The sequence below is a fragment of the Ailuropoda melanoleuca genome, chromosome 13, assembly GCF_002007445.2.
Source record: "Ailuropoda melanoleuca isolate Jingjing chromosome 13, ASM200744v2, whole genome shotgun sequence".
NCBI lineage: Eukaryota > Metazoa > Chordata > Mammalia > Carnivora > Ursidae > Ailuropoda > Ailuropoda melanoleuca.
Genome location: NC_048230.1, coordinates 6,719,635 through 6,737,881, shown reverse-complemented (window position 1 = coordinate 6,737,881; position 18,247 = coordinate 6,719,635). Strand labels below are relative to the sequence as shown.

Here is an 18,247-nt window from a genome sequence, read left to right as displayed (position 1 = left end):
AAAAAAAAAAAAAAAAAAAAAAAAAAAAAAAAAAAAAAAAAAAAAAACCCGCCCCGCCCCACTCCCCTAGCCCATTAAAACGCAACCCCGACAGCCCCTGAGATAAGAAGAAAGAGGGGGTTCGGTTCAAGAACTTTTTCTGAGCATGCGCCCCCTAGATGTCATCCAGCCATTCCCAACTAGTAGTAAAGGGTTAAAGAATACTCGGTGCACACAGCTTCTTAAAAATACCGATGCTGGGGCTTCACTCCCAGAGAATCTGATTTCTTCGTCTGGGGTGGAGCCCGGCGCCGGGATTCTGAAAAACCTCCGTCGGACGATTCTAACGCGCACCCAAAGTTGAGCGACCCCCTAGACTTTTCAAACGGCTATTCCAATGCAGAGCTGTGCCATGGTCTCCTTACTGCTCTCTGCTGGCTGAAAGCACGTTACCCAACAGGCATCCGGACAAAACTACTAGAAGGTCTGTTTTCTTGAGGTAGCGCGCCTGGCCCTCATTGGGCTCGCTGGCTTCCGCCTCTCCTCTTATTCCAGCCCCACGCTCATTGCAGCAGGAAAACGTTGGAGCTGGAAGAACATCACATCCTCCCCGGAGCCCCAAAGAGGCAAGGGACCTTTCGGGTTTACACAGCAGTAATTGAGTGGCAGAGACCAGAACCCCCATCTCTATAATCTGTTGAAATGAACTAACGATATCTCATATTTTATTTCACCCCATCTTGCCTGGCCCCAAAGTAGCTACCAGATAATACAAATTTGTGGCTATTTCTAACACTGGAAATGGCAGGTAGTAGTCAATAGAACTACCTACTGAAGTTTCCAGCTCTTTGCAGCACCCGGTAGGATTGGCGCTTCTCTGACCCACTTGAAATGTGCAGAGTAGTTGTTACCTTTCCACCAGCTTCAAAAGCTAGTGGGTAAGTCATTGTATCCCTTTCTGCCAAATGCCCTGACTGTGGAGATGAAGTCGTCATCTGGTGGCCTGGGTCTCTGAGTGGCGAAGATGAGCAGACCCCCTGCGGACCCACGCTAGAACATGTAGTGAAAGAGAAACATAAACTTGTAATATGTTAAGCTTACAGAGATTTAGTGGGTGCTGTGGCTGTAGCGTAACTTAGCCTATCCTGATATGTTACGTGGATTTTGTTCCGAAGTCTCCTCATTGGTGTTAAACTGTTTCTCTGTGCCTCTCTTTTCTAAAATATAGGCACAACACCAAAGACGCATGCTTATGTTTTCCAACTTAAAAAAAGAAAATCTCCTTTAATAGAAGCATGACTCTAGCCACCTCTCCTTCTCTTCTCTATTAGACACCCAAGTTTCTTGAAAGAGTGGATTAACCAGTGGTCCNCAGGGCGTGATCCCGGCGTTATGGGATCGAGCCCCACGTCAGGCTCCTCCGCTATGAGCCTGCTTCTTCCTCTCCCACTCCCTCTGCTTGTGTTCCCTCTCTCGCTGGCTGTCTCTATCTCTGTCGAATAAATAAATAAAATCTTAAAAAAAAAAAAAAAAGAAGCATGACTCTAGCCACCTCTCCTTCTCTTCTCTATTAGACACCCAAGTTTCTTGAAAGAGTGGATTACCCAGTGGTCTTCAAACTTTTTCTTGGACAATTCCTGAAAGTTTCATGCAAAAACATACAGTGGTTACCAGAAAGGGGGTAGGAGTAGAAGGAGTCAGCCCTAGCTGTAAAAATACACGAACAAGTTCTTCATTTCTGTTGGAAATTTTCTCATCCTTTCATCTTCCTGAAATTTGCATTTCCATTCCACCTTCTCCAGAGAACTATGTTCTTCCTTTTCTCTGTTTTGGAATAGTTTGAGAAGACTAGGTATTAACTCTTCTTTAAATGTTTGGTAGAATTCACCTGTGAAGTCATCTGGTCCTCGTGATATAGGAAAGTTGTTGGGGTTTGGAGCTGACGGCCAAGAAAGAATTCTTGAGACGTCTTGAGTGCAAAAAGGTGGTTTTATGAGAGCACGAGGACAGGACCCCTGGGCAGAAAGAGTGCGCTGGGCTCATGAAAACTGGCCCATTATATACTTTCAAGTTGGGAGAAAGTTAGGGATAGCGAAAGTCTCCAAGGAATTTTGGAAGCAAGTTTCTAGGACCTTGAGGGGACTAGCTATTGTTAGAAAAAGGTTATTTATTACTAATAAAGCCTTAGTCATGAGATCCTTCAGATGTATATTGGTGAGTCATATGCTTGGGAGATGATTGTCAACATATATCTTGGGGGGTAGAGATAAAGGAATTTTCCAAAGGAAATTTTATTTATTTTTTAAAGATTAATTAATTTATTTTAGAGAGAGAGGGATGCCTGGGTGGCTCAGTTGGTTAAGCATATGCCTTTGGCTCAGGTCATGATCCCAGAGTCCTGGGATGGAGCCCCAAATAGGGCCCTGCTCAGCGGGGAGCCTGCTTTTCCCTCTACCTGCCGCTGTCCCTGCTTGTGTGCTCTCTCTCTCTCTGACAAATAAAGAAATAAAATCTGAGCCACCCAGGCGTCCCTGACAAATAAAATCTTAAAGAAAAAAAAGAGAAAGAAAGAGGGAGCATGAGCAGGAGGGGCAGAGGGAGAGGGAGAGAGAGATTCTCAAGCAAACTCCAGCTGAGCATGGAGCCCAATGCGGGCTCGATCTTAGGACCATGAGATCACAACCCGAGTGGAATCCAAGAGTCAGATGCTTAACCAACTGCACCACACAGGTGCCCCTCCAAAGGAATTTTTATATGTTAAAGTAGACTTACAGGATCCTGGGGGCTGGGCTGAGATTGCCGTTTGCCCTTAACAAAGTACTAACATCAAGGCAGCTGAGTTCCTAGAGGAATGTTACTCTGCCTCTTCCAAGGGCTTGTCTATGGGCTGTAAGTAGTAAGGAAATTTAATTTTTCTTTTCCTTTGTTTCCCACATCACTGGAGTTTTGTTTGTTGGGAGTTTTTTTAGTACTGATTCAATTTCTTTGCTGGTTAATGGTCTGCTCAAATTTTCTATTTCTTCCTGTTTCAGTTTTGGTAGTTTGTATGTTTCTAGGAATTTATCCATTTCTTCTAAGCTGTCCAATTCCACAGAATGATATTCTAAGGCAATCTATCTTACGTGTGAAAGTCTTTTATCATTTTGTAATCACTTTTATCAACTTGTAATAATTCTCTGCAATAAAAATGTGGGTGTGTATAATTTTAAATCTGTTTTACTTACTATAAGAAAAAGGCTCTTGTTAAATTTTTCTTCTGGATTATCATTAAAATTAGTAGTAGCAGTCAGGGCGCTTGGGTGGCACAGTTAGTTAAGTGTCCAACTCTTGGTTTCCACTCAAGTCATGATCTCAGGGTCATGAGATCGAGCCCTGTGTTGGGCTCCACACTCAGCTCGGAGTCTGCTTGAGACTCCCTCTCTCTTTCTCTGCCCCTCCCTGCTCATGCTCTCTCTGTCTCAAATAAATATTTTAAAAACTTATTATTAGCAGTCAAAACAAATACAAGTTTATATAAATAATTATTAAACAGAAAGTCAAAATTTTTTGGAATTACGGCTCTTAATGAGATGGATGGGCTGGTTTCTTTCAAAAATGCATTTATCTGTGGGTGAACATTACTTTTTTCTCCAGCTTTACTGAAATATCTCAATTGACATGTAACATTGCCTTTAAGTTTAAGATGTACAATATGATTATTTATTTAACGCACATATATATATTGCAAAATGATTACCATAATACGGTTAGGGAACACCTCCATCATCTCACATAATCACACTTTTTCGAGGCTGATGAGAACATTTAAGATCTACTCTCTCAGCAACTTTCAAATATACAGAATAGTGAACAATAATCACCATGCTGTACAATAGATCCCCAGAATTTATTCATCCTATAAGTGGAAATTGAAACTCTGTCCTACATCTCCCCATTTCCCCCCACTTTCCAGTCCCTGGCAACCACCATTCTATACTCGGTGTTTCTGAGTTCAGCTTTTTTAGATTCCACATGTGAGATCATACAGTATTTTTCTCTGCTTTATTTCATTTAGCAAAATGCCCTAAAGGGGTGTGTGTGCGTGTATGTGTGTGCATTTTCTTTATCCATTCATCTGTTAATATAGACAGAGGCTGTTTCCATGTCTTGGCAATTGTGTATTATGCTGCAATGAACACAGGGGGCAGCAGCTCTTTGAGACAGTGATTGCATTTCCTTCAGATACATACCCAGAAATGAGATTACTGGATTATATGGTAGTTCTATTATTAATTTTTGAGAAACCTCCATAACTGTTCTCCATAGTGGCTGCACCAATTTACATTCTCACCAGCAGCGCACAGGGGTTCCCTTTTCTCCACATTTTGGCTAACACTTGTTATCTCTAGTCTCTTTGATAGCTATTCTCACAGCGAGGTTATATCTCATTGGTGTTTGGATTTGCGTTTCCCCGATGATTATGATGTTAAGCACCTTCTCACGCACCTGCTGCTGATTCGCACATCTTCTTTGGAAAAATATCTATTTAGGTCTTCTGTCCATTTTTAAATTGTATTTTTATTTTGCTATTGAGTTATATGAGAGCTGAACATAACAACAGAATTAAACAAGGATCAGTAATAAATTATACTCCTATTTTTTGTTTTTATAAATGTTAGTGCTGAGGAATCTTGTCCACATATATAAATGACAACAATGTCATATATTTTGTTGAACACTTTCTGAGAGCAAAAAAAAAAAAAAAAACCACACAGTGATCCATTATCAGAAATTACTTAGTAATCTCTCAGCTGACCAGATTGATTAGATTTTCCTTTAATTTTTATTGAGAACAAAGAATTTGAAACTGCCTGTATTGCAAAAATCATTAGAAGTATTCACTTTCTTGGGGTGCCTGGCTGGCTCAGTTGGAAGAGCAAGCAACCCTTGATCTCTGGGTCATGAGTCTGAGCCCCATGTTGGGTGTAGAGATTAAATAAATAAAAACTTAAAGAAAAAAGAAGTATTCACTTTCTCATTTTCTGAGAGGTATGCTAACAAAACTTTGCCAAGGCTTACCAAATTACTATCAATTAAACCAGTCACTCTTTTATGAGTCACTTTGTTAAACCTGATACACTNTTAAAGATTTTATTTATTTATTTGACAGAGATAGAGACAGCCAGCGAGAGAGGGAACACAAGCAGGGGGAGTGGGAGAGGAAGAAGCAGGCTCATTAGCGGAAGAGCCTGATGTGGGGCTCGATCCCATAAGGCCAGAATCACGCCCTGAGCCGAAGGCAGACGATTAACCGCTGTGCCACCCAGGTGCCCCTATGAGTCACTTTTTTAAACCTGATACACTCTAAAAGAGCTAGAAAAATTAGAATATGATTCATTTCAATACATTTTANTGCTAACAAAACTTTGCCAAGGCTTACCAAATTACTATCAATTAAACCAGTCACTCTTTTATGAGTCACTTTGTTAAACCTGATACACTCTAAAAGAGCTAGAAAAATTAGAATATGATTCATTTCAATACATTTTAGTCAATCTAATATTTTTTGGAAAGATACTTTTCTATGTTTGAAATGTATTTTCTTTAAAATTTGGGAGCTGCAGATTATCCAATTTATGCAAAATACTTGTCACACCTAATTTGGCAAGGCCAGTTCTCAAATCAAACCAGTCAGGCAAGTCAGACTCATTTTCTGTCAGAGAATCTGACATTATTGTTAAATTCAAATAGACGTGTTAATGGGAGACTGGGTGGGTCAGCTGGTTAAGCGTCCCACCCAGATGTTGTGGTCCTCGGTTGGTTGTGGGATCGGAATCGAGCCTGAGTCAGGCTCCCTGCTCAGCAGGGAGTCTGCTGGAAATTCTCTCTCTCCCTCTGCCTCTGTCCCCTCCTCCCTCACTTAGCCCATGTGCGCTCTCTCTAAAATAAATAAAATCTTAAACACACACACACACACACACACAACACAGGTGTGTTAATACACATCCCTGTGACACTGGGTTCTAATATTAAGTTAGATGGGAAAGGACAAGTTCCTGAATTTGTGCACTGGATGAAATAAGGTAGGACCGCCATTAACATGTACCAGTGCTTTGCTTTGCTCTTCCTGGATTCCTTCAGGGACAAAGCACATTTTGTTAGGGGCTGGAAAAGTCATTAAATGAACATCATCCTTATTTCCACTCTACTTCATACGAATTCACAAGATCCAAACATAAGCCAAAACACCCCATCTTTAATGCCTAACTTTGTCACCAATAAAAGTCTGCAAAAAACAAAGGAAGTCATAAACCCTGACCTCCATGCCTTAAGAAGACTTCACTGGTACTGTTAGAATAAAAAGCTACAGATTGGGGAGAAATATTTGCACATCCCATGTCTGTCAAAGCACTGATATCAACAATGTATAAAGAAGGGGCACCTGGGTGGCTCAGTCGTTAAGCATCTCCCTTCAACTCAGGACGTGATCCCAGGGTCCTGGGATCGAGTTCCGCATCGGGCTCCCTGCTCAGCTGGGAGCCTGCTTCTTCCTCTCCCGCTCCCCCTGCTTGTGTTCCCTCTCTCGCTGGCTGTCTCTCTGTCAAATAAATAAATAAAATCTTAAAGAAAAAAAGAATGTATAAAGAATTCTCAAAATTCAACAGTAAAGAAAAGAAACTATACAACTAAAAAATGAGGGGCGCATGGGTGGCTCAGTCGGTTAAGTGTCTAACTTTGGCTCATGTCATGATCCCAGAGTCCTGAGATCGAGCCCCATGTCAGACTCCCTGCTCAGTGGCAAGTCTGCTCGTCCCCCTCCCTCTGCCCCTCTCCCTTCTTGTGTTCTGTCTCTCTCTCAAATAAAATCTTTTTTTAAAACGTGAATAAATAAATTCTTTAAAAAATGAGACAGGGATACAAAGTCACTTCCCCAAAGACACAAGACTGGCAGATAAGCATATGAAAAGATGTTCAGCATTGCCAGCCTCTAGGGAAATGCAAATTAAACCGCGGGGATACCACTACACACCTACTCCAACTGTTAACATTAAGAACACCGACAAGACCAAGCACTGGTGAAGATGTAGGGTAACTGGAACTCTCTGCGTGGCTCTGTGGAGCCATGGATAGTGCACTGGACTTCTGGGCAGAGCCCCTGGAACTCTAGGACATTGCCAGTGGGAATGTGCAATGGTCCAGCATATGACCCAGCAGCTCCACTCCTGATATTGTTGCATGTACCAATAATTCCTTCCTTCTTATGGCGGAGTCCTAGTCTGTGGGATAAACAAACCACAGTACACCCATACACTGCACTACGACTCAGCAATAATAATTGTTGATACACGCAATGACTTGGATGACTCTCGAAGACATTATACTGAGTGAAAGAAGCCAGTTTCAAAAATTACATACTGAAGGATTCCATTCACAGGACATCCTCAAAAATGTCAATCTGGACTGATGAAGAACAGAGCTGTGGTTGGCAGGTGGCAGTGGAAGGGTGTGGCCATGCGGAAGTAGCACCCGGGAGTGTTTGAGGTGATGGAACCATTCTTTATTCTGATTGTGGTGGTAGTTACAGGAATCCATTTATGTATTCAAATTTACAGAACAGTACAAAAGAAGTCAACTTTAGTATAGAACAATGTAAAAGATTTTAAAAAGGAGGCTTGTCACTCCTATTTTGAACTGTCTCTTTATTTGGCGTCCCAATGATTTTCATTGCCTTGGAGCGATGTAAGGTTTAAGGTGGGTAAGAGGTATGGCTTGCTTTTCTGAACAGAAGAAGGATGTTTAAGAAGGAAGAGGTGGGAAGGAGAGCTGGTGTGCTGCCTCAGACACAGGCCCACAATTACACGACTGTGGTGTTTGTGATTTATGCCATGGCCTCCCAGTTGGTCTCTCTACTTCCTTCCCACACTCTATGTTGCTGCATTGTTCTCCTAAGTTTCAAATCTGATCACGGACTTTGCTTCTTCAGGCCAAGTAGCTTTGCGATTGCCTGCTTACTTCTTTCTTCCTCTCTAGACCGAGCTCATGGGTAGTGAAAAAGGCAGATGAGTAAACTGACCCTTAATATACAACCCAGCAGGTGTTGAAACAGACATTTTCAAGGTGCTTAAGGGGCCAGAAGAGGAAGCACCCCCATCTCCATCTGGGGTGTCAGGAAGCCTCCGGAAAGACACTCCAATAATGTTGCTTGTCCTCTGGGGGATCCGTAGGAAAACCCCATAAGAAGCAGAGACTCTACTAAACACCCACCCAACGCGGTCGGACTCCACCAAAATGAAGAGCGCACCAAATGTCGTTCTGCTCGTGACCTGAAGGACGAAGAATCACAGAGCAGGGACCTCGGTGATCTATTTCTCTAACACTTCAGCCATTCCAGATTTTTCAGTTCCTCTTTCCCATCTAAGGGCCTTTGAACATCTTCCCTTAGACAAGTGTTTTCCTCACCATCTTCCCAGTGACTAACCTGTAAATATCTCCAAGGTTTCAACTGCAACATCACTTTCTGGAGAGGACAGAGTCCCCCCCCCCGCCCCCCTCCCCCAGTGAGGGGAAACCCCGTGTTGCAGGCTCCCACAGCGGGCTGCACTTCCTTTTCTGAGCACTCATGGCATTGTCCCACCCCATGGAAGAGTCACCTTACAGCAGCCTGTCATCTGTGACAGCAGGGACCATCTGGTTCCCGCCCTATTCCCAGGGCTTGGCACAGAGCCTGGCGCCTGGGAGAGGCTCTAAACTATGTGTTGTGTCCATGGAATTTCAGTAGTTAGTACACCTTCCTCATTTGAAAGAGAAAAACCAAGGCACGCAGGTGGGAAAGTGAGGTTTCTGACCATTTCAAGTCGGCGGCAAGGCTGGAGCTGGCTCGCACACTGGAGAGCTCTCTGCCCTGGGGTCCAGGGCACTGGCCTCCTTGGCTTGCTTCTTTGCTTCCGAATAGGACGATAATCAAACTGGACCCTGGTGTTTGTTTTTGTGTGTGTGTGTTCTCTGGGTTTTCATTTCTTCTAAAATGGGCACAAAGACGAGACTTTCCCAGGAACGGTTTTGATTCATGTAGAAAACACACTGCTTTTGAAGAGTGGCAGTGGGTGTTTCTTTAAAAATTTCCCCCAGCTTCCAAGTGTTTAATCTGGACACGTTTGAGTCGCTAGAAAATTTGCACCAATAGGACAACAAAGACCCATCTATACTTCATCTAGATTCCTCAGTTGCTAATATTTTGCACAGAGGCTCGCTTTCTCTCTCTCTCTCCCTGTATATGTGTGTGTGTATACTTCCTGTCTTCCATATACACACACACACACTATAGATATGTATATACTCTCTCTATATACATGTACACAGACACTTATTCTTTGTTGACCCATTTAAGAGTCAGTCATAGACTAAAAATTATGACGTTTTACCCCTGAACACTTCAGGACATATCCACCAAGAACAAGGCAATCTCCTACACAAATACAACATAATTATCAGTCTCACAACACGATTAGCTAACATACATCCATATTCAAACTTCCCCAGGTATTATGTCCTTTATAGCTGCTTTTTAAAAATCCAGGATGCAGGGGGCGCCTGGCGGGCTCAGTCGGTGGAGTGTGCGACTCTTGATCTCAGGGTCGTGAGTTTGAGCCCCATGTTGGGTGTAGAGATTACTCAAAAATAAAAATCTTAAAAAAAAAAAAAGCATAAAAATCCAGGATCCAAGCAAGACTTGTGAATTGTGTTTTGTTGCCTCCTTAGTCTTCTTTGACCTAGAACAGTTTCCTCACTACTTTATCCTTCATGATACTGACACTTTGGAAGAGTCCAGGCCAGCTGTTTTATAGAATGTCCCTCACGTGGATTTGTCGGACGACTTCCTTATGGTTAGTGCCAGAATCAACTTGTTTTCTCTTTGAGCAAACATGCCACTTGCATGACACGGTGGGTGGCTCGTCATGGCGGTGCCTTCATTTCAGAGGTCCGGGGCCTTGAGGACATGTCCTGACCCCCAAGACACCCCGGGGCCAGGCAGTGGGAATGCCCAGGGAGCCAGCAGGTAAAGGCCAAAGCTTCAGTCTTGGCAGAATTCATGGACCAGCCATGGCTGCTGACGGTGGGGCACTCCTGTGGGGCAACCAAGGCCGAGGTGAGAACTTGTCCTTCCTACCATGAGCTCCGGGTGACCAGTGGCCAGCTCCTCGGCCAGTGGTCACCTGCTGCTGTGGCCTCTCTCCGATGATTCTGCTGCCAGGGGAGCAAGAAGAGAGCTGAGGTGATAACCGTGCCAGTGTAGTCCTACTGGAGAGAAGGGACAGCAAGGGGACAGGGGCACAATGACAGAGAACCAGAATTAAAAAAACAACCAAAGGGGCGAGAGACAGAGGGGACACACACCAGAGTAGAGAGTGAGACACAAAGAAACAGAGAGTCAGACAAGCAGGCCTGCAGGGAAGAGAAAGCACCAGCTGATGGGCTCCCTAACAACTTCCAAGTCTGGTCCTCAGGCTCTTTGGCTTTAAAATTTTGGAAAGTGAAAACAGTGTGGGTTTATACTGGCCTGACTCAAAGGGCACAAGAGTTTCTCCTAAGGGGCCGTGTGGGGTCATCTCCTTGATCTGTCCTTTTTCCAACACAGACCTTCTTCCTGGTGCCCCCAAACCAGGCCCTGGGCCAGAAGTTTCCTGCCCCAGCTCAGAATGTCTTCCCATTTTTAACAGGGCTCTCAGCAGACAGAAACCTACTTGTAACTCATCTGGGGTGAAGGGGAGGAGCAGGAGAGAAGCAGACAGAAGGGAGGACGCAGAGAAGAGAAGGGCACCAAAAATAGCCTTCCCTCAATGAGTGGAGAGGAACCCATGACCCCAGGAGTTGCCCAGTGCGAGTGACCGTAGCTAATAATAACAGGCCAGGGTTTCTCACGCGGAGAGGGACAGGTGGGGGGCGGGGAGTTAACGGGGTAGAGCTCCCCACAGAAGAACTGTGCACGGACAGAGAGGGCTTCCTGGCAACAATGTGCACTGTCTGTACTTTTCTTTGGCAGGAAGAGAAGAAAATGCTAAAAGCACAGTCAGGAGCCATGACCTCGGTTCCAGGGCTCCCAGCTGAACTCTGCGAGGCCCCTGGCTGCCTTCTGCCCTTGGCCGAAAGAACAAAGCCCAGGCTGCCCATCTTACGGAGGACGTTGAGGGGTGTCAAGGGGCGGGAGAGGACATCCTGGAAACTCTCCAGCCATTCCCGCTGCTCCTTCTCGCTGGGGCAGGTGAAGACAAATCTCCGCTCAGGCGTGACGATGGTGAGGCCAGCTTTCCAGCGGTTCCCTCGGATGCCCTTGGGCAGGTCTTCAGACACTCCGTACCCCTGCTCTTTGCTCCCAAGAAAAACCTGGCCCTGTTCAAAGGCATCCTGAAGGTAGAGGACACCTGGTCATCGGAGGCCACACCTGGGGCAGACCGGCACCTGCAGCCCGGACATCCCCCCAAGCTCCATTTTAGAAAGAGGTGTTTTATGTGTGTAATGAGGGTCTCTGTTGGAGACCTCTGCTTGGTGGGACCCAGAATTTGAAAGGCTATAAAACCATAAAAGAAATCACACACGTGATCTGTTAAAATGATGCTTACTTAACATTTATGGACAGCTTACTACGCACCAAGAATTCAAGTGCTTGCTTGACCTTAAGTAACTCATGTGATCCTCATGGCAACCTCTGAGGAAGGCACTGTTGTAAGCCTATTTTCCAGAGGTGGAAACTGAGGCACAGAGAGGTAAGTGCCCTGCCCAAGGTGTACCGCTAAGTGGCAGCACTGCAAGGTCTAAAGCCCACAGTCCTAACCACTAGCCCCCCTGTGAGAAGTGAGCCCTGGAGCCAGAGGACCAGCAGCAACCTGTCTAACCACATTGGCAGCATTTTGGATACACAGAGGAGTCCTGAAGGTGGACGAGATAAGCTCTATGCACAGGAGATGACTTAGAGAGGAGCAAAGGGGGAGGTGTGTTCCTCGCCAGGTTTCTCCCGCACTGCCGCTCCCCCACGCCCCCGCCTCCCAGCACGGACCCCACCTCTGTCTGGGGGTGCATTGGAGAGGGGCCGGCAGTGGCTCTTACCAGCGGGTTCTTGTAATATAGCAGCCTCCGCTCCTGGGGGTCCAGGGCAAACCACCTTTTCTTGAAAGGTTCTCTCTGCTGCAAAAGAGAGAAGCTCATAGGAGGGTCAGCCAAGTGGGGGAGCACAGAGGTCAAGAGCCAGTCTGGGCGGGGCCCAGAGAGCTGGCCAGTCCCTCAGCCACCCCAGCGCGCCTCCCGGAGGCTCTGCCCCGCTCCTCGCCCCCTGCCGGCTGCACCCTGTGCCTCTGGGCGCCTCTGTGGGTAGGAAAAGGGGCTCTTCTCTTTCTCAGGCTACTGACGAGAAGTCTCAGAAAAAGGAAGTTGGGGAAATGAGAAGCAGTGCTGACAGCGCTGGCCTGGGCGGAATTCTAACCGAGGTCAGGGGAAAGAAAGCCCCTGCCGAGAACCCTTGGGGAGTGGCTGTGCCATCGGCTGGTGAAGGCAGAAAATAAAATGGGCAAAGCTTTGACTCGTTTTTTTAAGCTGCCCAGAGGCTTTATTTCACACTGATTGCCTAACACCTTTCCCTGCAGTCTTAACATCCATCCTGTTGACATAGGACACCTTAAAAAAAAAAAAAAAAAAGCATTGGATTGCTGCTACTTTCGGAGTTTTTTTAGGAGGTTACCTCTGCTTTCCTTTCTCGTTCTCCCTTCACCCCTTCCTCCCCTCACAACCACCAGGACCCTCTCCAGCCAGCCTTTTGACTTGGAGCCATGCCCCTCTCGGCATCAAGGCTGGGGTCCCCCTCGCCCCCAGACGCCCTCACAACAGAAGCCGCCACCCCTCTGGACCCTCCAAGGGAGACCCAAGAGCGGCCAGTCCCCCCTTCCTCCATAGATAAGTGGGAATGAGCAGCACCGGGAGTTGGGGCAGGTTTAGCAAAAGGAGGGCAGAGGCTGAGTTGGAGGGAGGGTGTGTGTGCGGGGAAGGGGTGTGCCCATGTGTGTGTAGGTGTGCATTCTCAGACCTCACTTGGACAGTCCTGGTAGGCCCCCAGAACAAAGCATGAAAGAGTTCTGGAAAGTGCAAAAGCTGCCGCCCCAAAGAGTGCCCTTTCAGCTATGCTTTCCCAGGAGTGGGGTCAGTTAGATGGAGTTAAGAGGAAAGAAGAGGAAGGAAGCTGGGGCGCCTGGGTGGCTCAGTCAGTTAAGCATCTGCCTTTGGATCAGGTCACGATCTCAGGGTCCTGGGATCGAGCTGCATGTACTCCCTGCTCAGCATGGTGTCTACTTCCCCTTCTCCTTCTACTCCTCCTCCTCCCCTCTGCTCAAGCTCTCTCTCTCAAATAAATAAATAAATAAAATCTTAAGAAAAAAAAAAAAAGAAGAAGAGGAAGAGGAAAGAAGCTGCTGGTGATGTTGCTAAAGAAGGAGGATACCCAGAGCTGCCTGGGTGGCTCAGTCTGTTAAGCGTCTGTCTGCCTTCGGCTCAGGTCATGATGCCGAGGTCCTGAGAGCAAGCCCTGCATCCGGGCTCTCTGGCCAGAGGGGAGCCTGGTTCTCCCTCTCCCTCTGCCCGCCTTACTGCCTACTTGTGCTCTCTGTCAAATAAATAAATAAAATCTTAAAAAAAAAAAAAAGGAGGGTACTCAAGGATCAGGAGAAGCACCTGCAGCAATCCCAGACCACACACCAGCTCACCAGTCTCCACTTGGTCTTTTGCTCCAGGAATTCACAAACACTGGCTTACTTCCCTTCCGTCCCACTTCCCACCCCCTGGTTCCCCCACTCTCCCACTTCCCAAATTCTGCCCTATTGCCCACTGGAACCAGGGCCATGTAAGTCCCACAGAGAGTGGTGGAATGTACCTTTGGACCAGTCTTTTCCATGAAGCCTTGTTTGAGGTACTTCCTGGTGATGAGGGGCACGAGCTGGGGGAAGAGAGACATAAAACTGACCCCCCCCACTCACACGCCAAGGGTTCAAAGTTCCCTGCTGCACTTGGCTCCCCAGCAAAGCGGAAGTTTGGAATGGGGAAGGATGTGTGCTCATGGTTCACAGGGTTATATTTGGAATGTGGTATTGGATGCAATATTCACATTTCAACAGAGTCAGACGACAGCATCTCGGATGTTTGCAGAGCTTACCAGCAGAGCCAAATCGTGGCTTAAGGACTTAGTCTAAGGATTCCTTCAGCAACCCCAGGAGGTAGACAGAGGCAAGGCTCTGAGGAAACCCTGCTGGTGTCGGGGGGCATATTCTGAGGGTCTACTTGTGTCAGGCTCTGGGTGCAATTCTCACCCGCCCTGTGAGGTGGACATTATTATCTTCATTGGACTTCTGAAGAAACCAGGCCCCAGAGAAGTGGCTGGCAATTTTCCCTAAGCCGTGTCGCTGGAAGGATATAGCTGGCATTCACACGTAGGGCTGACAGACACTAGACGTTTCACTAGTGGTACTCCTCCCACTCCACCGTGATGCTAACACGTAGACATGCCAGAGTCCTCGGAGCAGGCCCCTGGCCACGACCTGGCCACTGCTGGGGTTTCGGACACAGGCCCACAGGAAATGCTAGCAGAGTGGGCAAGCAGAGAAAGCTCTGGACTAGGAGCCGGGAGACCTGGGTCCCAGTGGCAGCTCTGACCTCCACCAGCTGTACTACCGTGGTAAGACCTCATCCCTCTCTGGACTCATCTCCCTCTGCGTGATAAGGAGACTGGGTATGTGATCCCCGGAATCCCTTCCAGCTTGCCACCCTATACTCAGAGACGTTCCCAGGAATGAATGCTGGCCTTCTACGCTCTAGGGGGTCAAACTGGCAAGTCTAGAGCTTCCAGTGTCAGCTCAGGCCTCTGACAGCAGAGAGGCTTGGTTCTCCAGAGCTCCAGGGCCCAGGGCAGGGGCAAAGGGGAAGTCAAGTCTGGGAAGTCGAAAGGAAGAAAACTGTGAGTCGAATATGAAAATATAAACTCTACCACTCCCCTGTCCCCAAAATACATTCTGTAGGCCTTCATTCCTTCATTTGGAAGGAAGAGTCCTAAACTGCTTCAAACAGGAGTTTGAACCCGAGCCAGGGCCATGCCAGTCTCAGCCTAGAGAAGCAAGTGGGAGAAGGAAGATCACATGGATGGAGCGCTGCTCACTGCATCCTAGAGGCCATGGCTCACTCAAGTCACAGCAGCCCTGGAAAGCACATGTTGTCCCCACGGTGACGATGAGCACACCGAGGCTCAGAGCAGTGAGGCGACGTGCCCCAGGTAACGCTTCAGCTTCCCTGACTTCAGAGGCCACCCCTTTCTTGGCCTGGAACCATCCCCCAAACTGGAACTCCCCGGGTGTCTAGCTCTGGATCCCTACGCTTGAGCCAGGTCCAGGTGGCTGCCCAGAACCTCAGGCCATCCCTAGCCACAGGGGGAGAAGAAAGGCAGCAGAGAGACGGGGGTGGGGAGGAGACCCACAATGTGATGAGGGGAGGCAAGAAGACACTGAGGAGTTGACCAGAGACCAATGTATTCTGCAGAGGTCAGCAAAGTTGGAGAGCTGGCCCAGCTGACTAAGGCTGGGAGTCTGTCCTCCGACCTCTCCAGTCAGCACTCACCCCGCACAGCACCCTGCCCGGAGCATGCATTCACTCATGCTGGGTGCTGACTGGGCAGACCTGGAGGCTCGCGACACAGGCCTGGCTGGAGTCACTCCCAGAGAGTTGCCATCTCTGTGCATTGCCAGGCCTGGAGTGGACACCTGTTCCCAAAACCTAGCTCCCTGCAAACCTTGGAATTAAGGAGCATTCAGGGTTTCAAGGAGGGTCTAACAGTTTGGAATAAGAAAGTCCTGGGTTTTGGGGTGCCTGAGTGGCTCAGTCATTAAGCATCTGCCTTCGGCTCAGGGCATGATCCCAGAATCCTGGGATCGAGCCCCACATCGGGCTCCTCCACTGGGAGCCTGCTTCTTCCTCTCCCCCTCCCCCTGCTTGTGTTCCCTCTCTCGCTGGCTGTCTCTCTCTCTGTCAAATAAATAAATAAAATCAGAAAGAAAGAAAAGAAAAGAAAAGAAAGAAAGAAAGAAAGAAAGAAAGAAAGAAAGAAAGAAAGAAAGAAAGAAAAAAGAAAAGAAAGAAAAGAAAGAAAAGAAAGAAAAGAAAGAAAAGAAAGAAAAGAAAGNAAAGAAAGAAAGAAAGACAGTCCTGGGTTTCATAGGGTGTTTCCGCCCCCATCATTTACAAAATCCTCCTAGAGCAGGGCCTAAAGTAGACCCCAGGCCACAGCATCTCCAAGCTGGAAGGGACCCTGAAGATGACTCAGACCAACCGCCATCTTACAGATGTGGAAACAGATCCTCCGAGAAGAGATGTGACCTGCAGCGGTCAAGCAGTGAGTTAGCCACAGAGCATCCAAGAGAGCCCGAGCCTCCTGGCTCCAGGCAGCAGCCTCTGCCCCACATGCCTGAGAGACGTAGATGGGTGCCCCACATGTCTGAGGACAACCAAAATGAAGCTCTCGGGATCACCGTTACCTTGGCCACAGAAGGCAGACTGCTCCTGTTAGAACTCTAATGGAGAAGATCCCACTGTCTTCCCGAGACCAGAACACAAAAGGGCAAAGGGAGGACATTGGAGGGGGAAGAACACCCTCGGGTGTTCCCTTGATCTTCCTGGGACTCCGTTTCTCATCAGTAAAATGGGAATAATCACCCCACCTAACTGTCTGCTACAGGGCATTACTAGATAAAAGATAAAATGGGCTCAAAAGCACTTTGTAAGCAGTACGTTAGGGATCATTTGCACATTTCAGTGGAAGAAGGGTTCAGAAAGAGATGCCCAAATCCTGAGCCCCCTGACACTGGGGATGGTGGCTATGCATCCCAAAGCGGACACCCTGACATACATTTTGGAGGCTCCTTGCTGTGTGTGAGGCCATAATCCCCCAAAGAAAGCCTTTGGTTTCTCTTTGAGGCATCAACCGCAAATCTCAAGGTCTTGTCCACAAACAAAGCTAGTCTGGCCTCTGAGTATTTTTGAGGTCAGCAGACAAGGAGAGGAGGTGGCAGGGAGGAGACTCAGAAGTTGGGGTCCGGAGGGCGCCTGGGTGGCTCAGTCGGTTCAGCTTGGTTTCTGCTCACGTCATGATCTCGGGGTCGTGAGATCAAGCCCCGCATCAGGCTCTGCACTCAGCGGGGAGTCTGCTTCTCTCTCCTTCTCTCCCTCCCTCTGCTCACACTCTCTTTCTCTCCCCCTCAAATAAATAAATAAATCTTAAAAAAAAAAGAAGTTGGGGTCCACATTTAGCTCACCTCAGACTCTGGGAGCTCAGGAAAGGCTGTTTTTAGGTATTGCAGACGGGCTGCACGGAGGGCATTGAACCAGTCCACTATCTCCTGTGGAGAAAAATGAGGAGGACAAACAGACAGCCTGTGAGATGGGGTCATGGGGGAGCTGAGTTTGGTGGCAGGAAGCTAGCTGGGTCTTTAGGTTCAGCACCTGCACATTCCCCACCCCAGATCTGCTCAGGGGCCTATGTGCTGATCACAGGCTTCTGGGAGGACAATGCCAGAGCCTGGGGGGCTCACCCGAGCAGGTGGGAAGCCACTGACAGAGAGACGTCCAGAGCCACGGGGAAAAGACCAAGGTGAACTGCGCTAGACTTAGGTAATGGCCTTGGGCCATGCTTGGCCCTTTCCAAAGTGTGTAAGAATCACCCGAGCATCTCTCTAAAATGCAGATTTGGATCCAGTGGGTTTGAGGTAGGTAGGGCCTGAGATCCTGCATTCCTCACAAGCTCTCTGGTGATGTGATGCTGGTCCATGGGACACAATTGGAAGAGCAAGTGTCTTCAGGTGTCAAAGACTGGCTCTCAAGGAGGGGCGGGTGCACCTGCGGATTCTCCTGCAATGGGAATGCCCATCACCTGGAGTGCAAGTTGGGCCAGAGCTGGCTTGGACTTGCTCGTGTCATTCCGGGGGAGCGCATCCTCGGCAGTGTGGGCCACCGCTATCCCTGGCGAGCCACTGGTCTAGCTGGCTCTGCCTTAGCTCCTCTGCTCTGCAATGGGGCCTCCCCATAGCAGCCAGAGTGATCTTTTTTTTTTTCCCCAAAGTGATTTTCTTTTTCTTTCCTTTTTTTTTTTTCTAAGATTTTATTTATTTATTTGACAGAGAGAGAGACAGCCAGCGGGAGAGGGAACACAAGCAGGAGGAGTGGGAGAGGAAGAAGCAGGCTCCCAGCAGAGGAGCCTGATGCGGGGCTTGAT

At 47.7% G+C, this 18,247-nt stretch overlaps 1 protein-coding gene across 8 annotated transcripts in view; it reads right to left on the bottom strand.

The window, feature by feature from the left end:
* Window positions 1-7,650: 7,650 nt before the first annotated feature.
* Window positions 7,651-18,247, bottom strand: part of ADAP2 (ArfGAP with dual PH domains 2) — a 33,885-nt gene continuing 23,288 nt past the window's right edge. For 2 of the 8 annotated variants that reach the window (XM_034640439.1, XM_019804130.2), the window contains exons 7-10: window positions 17,292-17,375; window positions 13,871-13,933; window positions 12,061-12,138; window positions 7,651-11,361 (exon numbers count right to left, since the gene is read on the bottom strand). In XM_034640439.1, the coding sequence (XP_034496330.1) occupies window positions 10,708-11,361; window positions 12,061-12,138; window positions 13,871-13,933; window positions 17,292-17,375 (879 nt within the window). In that variant the 3' untranslated portion in view covers window positions 7,651-10,707. The remainder of the gene's footprint in view (window positions 11,362-12,060; window positions 12,139-13,870; window positions 13,934-17,291; window positions 17,376-18,247) is intronic. The other 6 variants (XM_034640441.1, XM_034640442.1, XM_034640444.1 and 3 more) reach the window with 6 other exon arrangements.